The sequence below is a fragment of the Pangasianodon hypophthalmus genome, chromosome 13 (genome assembly GCF_027358585.1).
Source record: "Pangasianodon hypophthalmus isolate fPanHyp1 chromosome 13, fPanHyp1.pri, whole genome shotgun sequence".
NCBI classification, from domain to species: Eukaryota; Metazoa; Chordata; class Actinopteri; order Siluriformes; family Pangasiidae; genus Pangasianodon; species Pangasianodon hypophthalmus.
In genome coordinates this window covers 13,296,474-13,308,916 of record NC_069722.1, presented here as the reverse complement: position 1 = coordinate 13,308,916, position 12,443 = coordinate 13,296,474, and the positions used below count along the sequence as shown (strand labels likewise).

The following is a 12,443-nucleotide window of genomic DNA, read 5'->3' as shown; positions in this document are numbered from 1 at the left end:
CTGCACAAAATCAGTAAATATACCTACCACGGTCAGATTGTTTATCTTAACATATTGTATAAAAAGAAAGACTTAAAATTACATTATTATACTCCAGTTCTGCCATCAGCCCCAAACCTTCTCAGGGCTCAAGGCCTTGTCATTTTAAGACCCGGAAAAAGTTGCTTCTTGAGATTCACCTCCCTGGGACAGGTGTACTAGTCTGAGGTTCTACCCTTCGGGCTGTCTCTAGCCCCAAGGGGTTGCTTAAGATGCATGCAGGCTGCCTTGTCACCTCTGATGGCCAGAGAATCCTTCCATACTTGAAGGACTGGCTCCTCAGTGGCTCCACCCGAGAGCAGGCTCTCTGTGGGGCTGTTGACTGCAGCACAAGGTCTAAGAACAGCCTCTATTTCACATGGAAACTCCTCAAATGGGCTCAGTGATGACTAGCCTCACTGAGCAGTGAGGCCATTGTCCAGACGGCACATATGTCCAGGAGAATGGCGCCTGCACCCAGAACCAGATCTGGGAAAAATTCAGCCAGGCACAAGACTTCTTTGCCAATGCAGAGTCAACTCATTGTCAAGTGTGGTTCTCCCTAGCAGAGCTGTCCAGCCCTCTAGGATGAGATGCACTAGCCTAAGACTGGCCTCACACCCCACTATATGCAGTTCCACCTCGTTCGTTCATTCGACCCACATTGCACAGAATCCAGCAGTCAAACCACAGAGTTCTACTTATGTCCTCGAAATGGCCAGCAACACCCTGTCATTAGTGACTGGAACACTCTGGCAACTTCCTCCCTGGACAGACATACCGTCTCAGATACGTAGAGAACTGAGTAATACACTGGCTTTATATGTTGTCAGGTGAGAATTGTTCTGGAAATGGTGTGTGCCCTGCCAATTAGTTGCCTAAAGTGATAAAATTTTTGCATGGACTACTGGATAATGGCAAGTCAGTGTCTATGCTGAAGGTGGCAGCCATTTAAGCCCATCACACCACAATAGGTGGCACCTCATTGGGATCATATAAGTTTGTATCAGCATTTCTGACAGGAGAGAGGCACCTCCATCAACCATGCTCCCGCAAGAGCCCAAGACGTTAATCTGTAATGGCATAGTTGAAAATGGTCTTTCGGTTGGCTATCAACTTATCGAAAAGGGTAGGAGAAATGCAGACCTTGGCAATAATCTCACCCTACATGCGTTGTTGGCCAGTCACCTCAGAGTGACCTTGTGGCTGAACCTGAATTCCAGCCTCAAGTTATGTCACCCAAGTTTGTGAACAAAGCAATTGCAGATTTGTACAATTTGAACTGCATGGCAGCTATTTGTTTGTTGGACCAGATATTCATCTGTCACAGTGTGATGACAAAGGGTGTTCCCTGTCTATGCAGGGATTGCCCCACTGGGTGACAGAGGTCGTCACCACAGCTTATGATTAGGCTGGCTGTCTAGTCCCTACCATGACATGCCATTCCACGAGGAGTGCTTCATCCTCATGGGCATTATGGTGAGGTGTATTACTCCAGGACATCTGCACTGCAGCTGCCTGGGCATCACTGTGTGCCTTCTCCAGGTTCTATAAGGTCAAACATTGCCCTCCTGATGGTGTGAGTATGGTGATCATCCCGGTTCTGTATGACCTTAAAGGCGTGAAACAGAATTCTAGTTATAAATGTAACCAGATGACCAGGTTCCCTCTCATTCGGAACCACCACCAATCCAACAGACACTCAGTGAGTAGGTTCCAGAAAAAGAAATGATGGTGGAGAAGGTATTTATAGTATATACTGCATCACTGTCATTTCATGACTGTTGAAGCTCTTGGCATGGTGTGTACATGCACAAGAGCATATACTTGTGTTAATCACTGCCCCTTGCGATTATCCGGTATTCATAAAACCACACTTACATTCATAACTAGCAATTTCTCTGTCTTTTTCTCTAATCCATTTTCCCCTTTTCTCAAGCTTAAGAAGGTTATAGGATGGGTATGCAGCCTTTATGCTAAAAAGGGCTATTGCTCACTAGCTAGCATGCTTGAGTTGGCAAATCTGGGCCATGTGAGGTTGAAATGACATGGCAAGATATCTTTGCCTTTTTTTGCCCAACCTACCATTGGTGATATGATAAGCGCACTGTTTAGGCTAACTGTTGGATAACTAGAATACAGAAAATGCTGGGGAAAATGTTACATTACGTAATATTTCCAGTTTGCTGGGTAGAGGGCACCTGGTGATCCTGTTTTGTTTTGTTTTGTTTCCTGCCTTCTTGTGGCCTTTTCCACATACACTCCACCAGCTAACTGTACTCAACTTAATGATCCACCTGTGAGTGAATCCTTTTCTAAAAAAGAAACAAGTAATTTGTGCATTTTAAGGTGCAAGGGAAAATAGTTTACTAAATCAGGCTTGTTCCTGCATGCTCTAAACTCATGCTGGAAAGTTATGACCTACCAATTATAATCACACTGTTCATCAACTATAACTCACCACTACTTCAAAAAATTCAACCAGCACACAACTCTCTCTCGCTCTCTCTACCTCTAATCTCATTGTACTATAACAGCTAATTTTCACTACAATACGTGCACAACATGCACTGCTTATAATTTATATTCATCTCAACATGCCGTCACACATCATCACTTTTTCTTTCTTATTTTGCACATATGGAGAAATTGTGCATATGACAAAAAAGAAAAATTTCAAAGTAGAAAAGTAATATAGTTGCTAAATCAATATCAAATGTCAACACAATATATAGTTATGTAATATCAAAATCCTAGTGTAATATACTATATGGCCAAAAGAATATGGACACCTGACCATCACGCCAATATGAGGGTTTTCCCCAAACTTTTGCCACAAATTTGGAAGCACACAATTGTCTATAATGTCTTTGTGTGGTGTAGCATTATGATTTCGCTTCACTGGAACTAAACGGTGCAAAACATGTTCCAGCATGACTGTGCCTCTGTGCACAATGGGAGCTCCATAGAGACATGATTTGCCAAGGTTGTAGTGGAGGAACTTGAGTGGCCTGCACAAAGCCCTGACCTCAGCCCCACTGAACACCTTTAGGATGAACTGGAACATGTATCGTGCACCAGGCCTTCTCATCCAACAAGGGGTTCAACAAGCTCTTATGGGTGTGTGATGGTCAGGTGTCCACATATTTTTGGGCATGTAGTGTAGTTACTCTTAAGCACCATAGTAAAATCATAGTAGATCATGGTTAAATTGTGTGATAAACATAATTGCCATGAAGTACCATAGGATAACCATGGTAGCATCATGGTACCATTATGTACTATAGTTAAACAATAGTGGCATCGTATTTATTATGAAGTACCATAGTAAACCATGGTAAACCATAGGGAATTTATCTAAGGTACAGAAACTAAAGAAGGTACATACATGAAATATTTGAAAAGGCAACTACATTGTAACATTCCATCTCTAAAACCATAAACTTGTATGAAACTTTATAATGCAATGATATTTTCAGTAAGTTTGAAAAAAGTTCTGAAATTATTTAGGTGTTGCCATGAAATGGTATTGACATTGATGAGAGAATGGTGAGATCTAGATGCTGTCAAATTCCATCCAACAACTCACTGGATAAAAACATTATGGTTGATACAGGCACTTTTGTTTACCTTAGTTGCGCACTAACCATCAATATCAGACCAAAACAGCCTAGACCAAATTAACATCTGGATAGGTTTGGACAGGCCACGCTCCTTATCATATAACCAAATGCTGCATGAGTAAAATAGGAACTAAATAAAAGGCTAAGCACTGACTCATTAAAAGCCTTTTATTTTGGTGATTCCATAGTCTGCTAGTTGATTTATATACTAGTTTAGTATCTACAAAATCTGGATAAAATAATGGCTTCATTACCTGTAGCTATTCTTAGGCCCCAAATAGCAAATTTCTGACAGTTTTATTGGACTAAACCCCTTTCAGGTTTTCCAACAACAAGGGTCACATATGTCAATGACTGCCACTGCAACCTCAACTGTCAAATCAGTTTGGCTCAAAGTATTTGACCAGCTGTTTCTTCTCTCCTCTCTCTCCCATGCAATGTCTAATCAAAAGCATATCACTTACATAACATAACCATTAGGTTAATTATGTACTGATAATGCAGTATTAGCATCACTATTATGATATCTGTAAAGCATTTTCCAAAAGACATTCAGGTACACTGTATCCATATTGATTTTAGCAGACACGTAGCTATCAACATCGTATGTGTACTACATCACATCCCCATTCAGTTTTATGAAGTTGCAGCTCACATATGAACTCCATTTCAAATTGATTTTCTAAGTCAGTCATGTGTGTATATTGTACTTCTTAACTTAACAGTAATGTATACATCCAAAACAGGCAACAGTCTTCCAAGAACTAGACTTCAATCATTGGCTTCATTTCAAGAATCCTGACCTGTGTGCTTCTGTGTTAATACAACTGCTATGTCAGTGTTGCTTCATGGTTAAGGCTCTGTGCTGGTGACCAGAAGGTCATCATACTCCAAAAGTGCCACATTGCAAGTTTTTTAACCTACACTGCTTATATACACTGCCTGTATGCTTAAATCCTGGCTCAAGTACACCATCTTGAATAAAATTGTCTGCCAAATGAATATGCATGATTGTTGAAAAGTTTGGAAACACCTGCCATATTTTATTAATGCTCTAACAACGGCACACCAACTTGGTCCTCTAAACACAAAGTGAAAGAGGAGGCATGGGAGATATGGCACACCAGCACAGCTCACTTCCCACAGTCACACTACATACTTACTGCCCCGAAATATGCACCAGAACCACCTTCTGTACTTCTGGGAGTACATAACTAGTCAGTGGTTCAATTTTTTTAATCAAGGCAGAACACACTGCTTTACACAAATAATTGGTAATTACACATGAATAGCTCTAGTGAGTAAATAGAGTAAATATAGGAACATTCAATCAGGCTAAAAACAACCTGAGTTAAATGAACACTTTGTGTTTACTGGGTAATAATAGAGTAGCCCCATTAATTGCTTTTTCACTGTACTTCGTAGTACTGGGGTTTCACAGTAGCCACACAAACAATATATCATTTGTGCATGACTAAGCAATGCAGGGATAAAATTAAATAGTATGATGTCATCTTTGACCAGAGATTCTGGAAAATTTAACTGCTTTCTCATTTAAAGCGGATAACTGATGAGTCCCTCTTACACCTACCTAAGCTTAACCAAGAATTTTTTTATTTGTTTCATTCTTTGCTTGCTCAAGGACCCAACATTGATTCTCTAGTCCTTCACAGATTTACACACAACCTCCCGAACACTTTCTCAGAATATTATCCACTGAATTGACACCACTCTTATCACTTGTTAGTTCAAAATGTCAGATAGGTTTTAAGATGTTGTGTAAAATGTGCAGTGTATAGTAACATCTGTGGATGCTTACAGAAAGTTACCAAATTAGTTAAATAAGGCTCTAAATTATAGACAAAGGAAGCCAATTTACAGAGTCTAGAAAGGCCATTTGTGAATATTTTCTGTCCTGTAAACCCATGACCAAAACATACTTCTGTTGTGATTCTGAGAAACCAGCTCCAGTTAACAGTTCCTATTAAGTGTATTTCTGGTGCCATTTTTTGTTCCACAACAAACAGTAAACACATCTGCCGCATCAGAGGTGTAAAAAAGTGATCGCCAGGTCCATGGTTAATGACTCACCTCCACGAACAGGAAGCATGGCAGAATGGAGGTACTGCTCTTAACACCAGGCTTTTCCTCGACTGCCATATTGTATCGCTCTTTCTCTATACAGATTCTGCTTTATCTCCTACGTCTCACACCTAAAGGAGAGAAAAGCATGTTAGCCTGAGACCAACACAACACATAATAAAAATATACAATATAAACATTGTATGACCTATGAAGCATCATTGCTAAATATGGCTTTGCCACTCATGTGTCAAATGTCCTGGAATATCTCATGCAAAATTCATTACATGAAAAATCTCTAGTGAGACATTTATCAATCTGAATTAAGTGTAGGATGAAATCACTGAAACCTGCCTCGTATTTATAGAATATCATTCGTTGGGTTAGGAAAAAGTCAAATTATTTTTCGTAGGTATTTAAAAAAATTTTGTTTGATTAAGGCCACTCGTTTTGTTTCCATCCAAAAAAAAATGTTAATAAAGAACTGTTAAATTGAACACCTAAATTTAACACCACCAAACTTGGAAATGACTGTTTATTTTATTTTTTTAAATGTGATGGAAATTTACTAAATAAATATTAAACAAATTGCGATTCAATGAACAAAAATTTTGCTATTGGATATATATTGCTCAGCGTTGCCCAAATTGGGCTAGTTTAAAAATGGCAGCTGCAAAGATCTTGTTTTACAGCAAATAATCGGAATTAAATCTAATAAATAAACACGAACAACACTTACAAAGTAAAGACTAAGTGCATACAGTGTGTCTATGATGTACAGACCCATTTTTACTGTAAGATATTACAACTGCAAAGATTGGGAGAGGGAAAGGAGGAATTATGGAGTGGATAATATCCCTATGCCAGAAATGTGTCTGCACCGTGGTGACCTTGTTTCCCATGAAAAGACTGAGAAAAGGAAGAAAAAAGTGTCTACCTTTTGTCTACCAGTGCCCATTATCCAATATATTTCATTTGTTTTTGGGCTGGACATTTTGCTGCAACCTAGCAGCCATGGTTAATGATATTAGCTCTTTGGCAAACACACCCGCTGAATCAAATATAGGTATGTCTAAAACTGCTATTTAACTGTATGCCAGATGATAACTCTTAAGTAACAATGATGGGGTTAAAAATTCACAAGATAGTAGTTTATAGCATAAGTCAAGTGTCATAGCTTCATTTTGTTCGACGCTATGTTGTTATTAATGTTATCCTGTGACCAAAATTTATGGTCACAAGCCGCTGCTGGATGAATTACAAACTTAACTGCTGAATGGCCATTTCTAATACAAGGATGTTGACCAGTGAATTTAGCCTTCATTTATAGACATGAAATCATATCAGTTCAAAGACCTTGGTTAAATACAGTATGAGTCATTTATTCATATACTCTATCTTTACTTTGAGTTGTAAAAGAATATTCAAGGGATGCCATGGTTAAGGTGAATAAAAAGATGAAGCATTCGTCTGCACATGCTTCCTTAAGTGGTGAACTGAGAATAAACACATACTCATAAACCTCAGGTAACAAAATACAATTAAAACAGTAGGACATTTATTCCACAGAAGGACATTTTCATTTGCATGAAAGAATTAGAGATTTGTGTCTCTTTTCAGAAATAGCTAAGATATTGTTCCTGAAAATGCAAATTTCCCAAACATTGTGTGTGTGCGTGTGTGTGTGTGTGCGTGTGTGTGTGTGTGTGTGTGTGTGTGTGTTAGGTCTAGACTGATGACTTAAAAAGGCAGCATGGTAGAATATTTACAAAATATTAATTCTGAGAATAATGTCTGTGGAAAAAAGAGAAAGTAAAATAAGGAGAAAGCACCGTAAATGTGGACAAATAAATGTGCCACATCTCTGATGGAGAGCTTGAGTTTCTCAGAGCAGCCTGAGGGTTGGTTATAGAATAAAATGAAGAGCAATTCATCTTCAAGACAGTTTCCATCAAAATCAGTTTTCCCAATGCTGGATTGACAGTGCTGCAGCTAAAGATATGACTATAACATTAAGAGGAATGAAATATCAGAGTACGAAACAACCAAACTCTGTTCAACCATTGTTTCTCTCTCTTTCTCTCTCTCTCTCTCTCTCTCTCTCTCTCTGTATGTGTGCGTTCATCTATATTTCCTTTTTATTAAGTTTTAGTCTGAGTAGAGGTGCCACTAATCTAATTGATCGTTCCATCCATCAGGACCTACAACACAGACAGAGAGCATGCAGCCACATTAACAAACCACATTAACATCACATTAACATCACTGCCAAAAATAAATGAAAAAGAAGAGAAAGACATAGGGAAATAAGAGGAACACCTTTCTTAAATGCTATGTATCTGGTAATGGGTTAAAAAGCAAAATATATATATATAAAATGAAAAATGTCATTATTTTATTATGATCATACCTGGATATATATTTCCACTCATACAGACAGGCATGTAGAATGACTTCAGTACTCAAGTAGTCCCTTTCATCTTCCTATCCTTTGCTCAACTCTTCTTGTAATTCCATTTTCTATCTCCCTTTCTCTTTCAAACATAATGTGCAGGGAGCCAGATGGAGCTTGTAATTTCCTTGGCTGCAGTCATTGGATTGAATGATGTGTTGTCTGTTGTACTACTGCTTTAGCATTTGATTGGAGAATGCTGTGTCTGTCATAATGTTGTAAATTCACATTTATCAGGCAATTCCTAGCAACACACACACACACACACACACACTCACACACACACACTTGCAGCCTACTCCTGAAATTGGTATTCCTATCTATTAATAGTTATCTGGAAAGAAAGACACAAAGAGAAAAAAAAGCAAGAGACAAAAAAGTACATAATAAGATTTTGCCAAGCAGGTTAATTAGAACTGGCATATGGGGAATACTGTGTCCTGTCTCTTCATCTTTCTGTCTCCCTGTCTTTCCTTGTCTACCTCTATTTCACTGATAGATATGTAGGTTATGCACATATATTAAAGTCATGCACAGAACAATAGTAAGCAAACTGCTGCAGGATAGAGACAATGCATTATGCACAGATGCACATACAGACAAACACACACATGCTCGCTCAGACAGCCCCCCTCACCTCATGCACAAGGCTGCCGTGGTGATGGATTCCTATGCAGCAGCCATGGTGGAGGAGGGTCTCACGACTGATTCCAGCTCCGGCACACAAGCTTCCCTTGCTCTCCTCTTGCTCTTTTTTCTTCTTCTTTCTTTCCCTTGCTGCCCTCCTTCTTTGCTCTGCCTACACAGGCTGGCTCTGAATGATGGGTGCTCTCGCTCAGTAGCGACATACACACTCATATGTGGCATGCACGCTTGTCCTTCCCTAATGAGGCTGTCCAGATAGCGACAGATAAACTGGGAACCCACTGGCTATTGCTGCAGCTCTCCAGCACAGCTGCAGAGAGGTGGGGAATGTGTGTGTGCTAGTGTATGTGTGTGTGTGAAATTGAGAGCGGGTGAGAAGCTGAGGGCAGGGCATGGGAGGATCTCATTTGTGTTTGAAGCAAGCACGCCCCCCTCTCCCTCCATCCCTCCTTCCATCCGTGTTCTCTGGAAATACAGGTATGACCGCATTCACTGTAGTGAAAATGGGTTTATCAGTATTGATCTGCACCTGGTCAGCTTTCATCAAGCCTGTGTTTTTGTGTGTGAGAGAAAGAGAGAATAGTACAGGTCAGTGGCTGTGAAACTGAAAAGCATGCATGAGCACTTTTTTGCTGAACCTCAAGCAGGGAAATTTAGGTACATTTCTTCTCACTGACTGACTCACTGATTGAATGACTGAGCCCCATTGGTAAAATATGCATGTCCCTTATAATTGAAGAAAAATATATGTGGATACAGTATATCTCCTCATGTCCTCATGCCCACTAAGATTTCAAAAGATACATTATATAGTAAAATATATTTATTTATATAAATAGAAATATATATATAGAAATATAATGGAACAGTGTACATTTTTAATAATGCCACGTCATGTATGCGTAGGCTTATATTTGAAATTGTATCAACACATACTGTATATTAATATATTTCCTTTGCATATATGCCAGGAGTTCTACACCAGGACATCTCGTCAACAAATTGATGAGCTCGGAGAAGCCGAATAGCAAGAACTCCATCATCATTCATATTCTGACAAATTCACACCTTTTGTGCTATGATAATTCCCACCTCCTGTGCAAGCAGTGCTTACAAGCAGTCTGACAATTGGACAAATGAAAAGCTAGATTCTGGAAAATGGAGACAAATATCTAGGAAAGGAGGTTTGTTTGTTTTTTGGGGAATAAAAAGATAAAGGAAAATGGAAAAAAAAAGGTAAAGGCCCAGTATCACTAACTGTTTGTCAGAGAAACTTTGCAAGTGTAAGTACTTTCTTTGCAGTGTTCGATGGTTTATTGAACTTTGACTTTGACAAACTTTGACATTGCTGAAATTTAGAGCAAGAATAGCACAACTACTTTGGCTGTGACCTCTGAAGGGTTGGTCCTAAGTATAGCAGCACAGAAGATCAAAAATGGAGAAAGTGTTCATTTTAGCAGTATGCAGACATGAGACTTGATATATTTCCCTAAATTAATTTGTGAAGGCAGAGCTAATAATACTGTGTTGTTTAATTCAAGCCACATTTTCACAGACCACAGCTAAAAAGCTGATTCACAGCTAAATTGTTGACTCTTCCAAAGTGGAGCAATATGCTGTATATATTGTTGATATATTGCTATTGCTGAATATATTGAGATATATATCATATTAAACCTCATTATATTTGTAAAAACCTGCATACCTACATACAAGTTGCCTACATTTGTATTATACTACTACTACTACTACTACTAATAATAATAATAATAATAATAATAATCCCTGTTTTTTACTGCTTGTTGCTTTTGATTTGAGAGACCAATAGGTCCACAATGCTTTGTAGATCTGGTACATTTTTCCTGCCTCATACATTTTTACATTCACACCATGTGTGGCAGAAGATTGCTAGTCTCTGAGCAGTAAAGTTTAAATGAGAATATTAAAGAGATCTCCTGAAAAGCCTTTATCAGAGGTTCAGCTATGAGTAACGCTTCTTCTGGGTGTAATCTGTTGTGTCTGTGCATTATCATTTACCATAAACAGTGGGAGGCTAACTGGCCATCAGCGCCAGAGACCTGGCTGTCTAGGCTACTTGACCCGCTTAAGAGATATTTAGTTCATGGCTGTACAAAAACACTAGAGAGATTGCTCTCATTTTAGTTTTGAAAACCAGAAAATGGATTAAATGACTAATGCAGAAAAGGTACTAACCTGAAAAAAGCAGGCACATAAAAAACCCTGATAATTCTTTAGCATACACAGCTAAAGCTGAAGACCTGGTAATAGCCCAGTAAGGAGCACTGTGTAAATTACTGTGTAATAACCCTTGTGACCTTAGGGTTCTATATAGCAGATGTGTGTGTAAGTGTGTGTGTGTGTGTGTGTGTGTGTGTGTGTGGGTGGGTGTGTGTGTGTGGGTGTGTACAACTACAGTCCCCAGAGCATCTCTCTTTCTTCAGACAGCTTGAGCGCTACTGAAACACCATTATAGAGGGGGGTTTTGAGAAAGGGGCGTAGAATGTGATTTTATGTTACTACGGCAACCTTGCATCCTCTGAGGCTGATGCAAGCTTTAGGTTACCCAGATACAACTGAAATACAGCGGGAAAGCTTGCATATAATCATGAAAATATAAATGATGTACAATGCATGTATGCACACATTCACAACCACATTTTATCTTAACACCTATATGGCTTAATGTATTCACATCCATTTTTTTTTATCTTAATGCCTATGGGCTATTTATGCCATTCAGTAACAGAATCATTAGACCAATAGCATTTGAATGCACACACACACACACACACACACACACAGTGCCCTGGTCTAGACATGCCCAGACTGTAGCCTATCATAGCATATTCAATTTCATAAGTAAATATTCTGCAGTCTAGACAGACAGCTGTAGAAGAATGAACAGAAAATGGATAAGATGGATGTGTTTTCAAGTGCACATTCTTTCAATTTTCGCTCTCATGATATCTGAAATGCAGTTTCAAATATGGTTCTTTGGCACTGGCGCTCCTTTTTCTCTTTTATACCCTTTTGAGAACTATTTTTTATCTCCTGTTTCTTTTGCTTATGAATATCAAAGTATAAATAACATATATCAGGACATTAAGATTCAAAAACATGAGGCCTATTATTTTCTTATCTACATTCAAATTCAGAATTTTACCTTTTTAAACCAGAATTATGGTGCTATATTGTGAAATATAGCATAATGTAAAATGTGTAAAACATGTAAAATAACTTCTGACATAGCTAACAAATCTTTCTTGCATTATTCTTTGAAATTATAACCAATAATTTTAGCCTTGCTTAATGCAATGCAAATGGAAAGGCTGAGTATGTTGCAATAGATTCTAAATTATTCACTCACCTTTGAATCATTTGCACCTCACTGAATTCAACCAGGAATCATGTGACCATTTCCCTCTTACAGTATATCTCTCAAACACCACTCTGATCATAGCTACAGCAGTTCCCATTATGTGCAAGTTTGTTCCAGTGACAGTGGATGAGGATTGGCTATGACATTCCATAATGGAGAACGACTCATTTAATTATAGCCTGCTTCTTTTCCTATAACATCTCAAATATTTTCTTGTTCCAGC

The 12,443-nt window shown here is 38.7% G+C and overlaps 1 protein-coding gene across 3 annotated transcripts in view; it reads right to left on the bottom strand.

Moving 5' to 3' along the window:
* The window catches only part of plppr2a (phospholipid phosphatase related 2a), a 38,405-nt gene extending 29,240 nt beyond the window's left edge, over positions 1 to 9,165 (bottom strand). For all 3 annotated transcript variants that reach the window (XM_026916086.3, XM_026916084.3, XM_053239401.1), the window contains exons 1-2: positions 8,813 to 9,165; positions 5,733 to 5,854 (exon numbers count right to left, since the gene is read on the bottom strand). In XM_026916086.3, coding sequence (XP_026771887.1) covers positions 5,733 to 5,801 — 69 coding nt within the window. In that variant the 5' untranslated portion in view covers positions 5,802 to 5,854; positions 8,813 to 9,165. The remainder of the gene's footprint in view (positions 1 to 5,732; positions 5,855 to 8,812) is intronic.
* Positions 9,166 to 12,443: the final 3,278 nt, after the last annotated feature.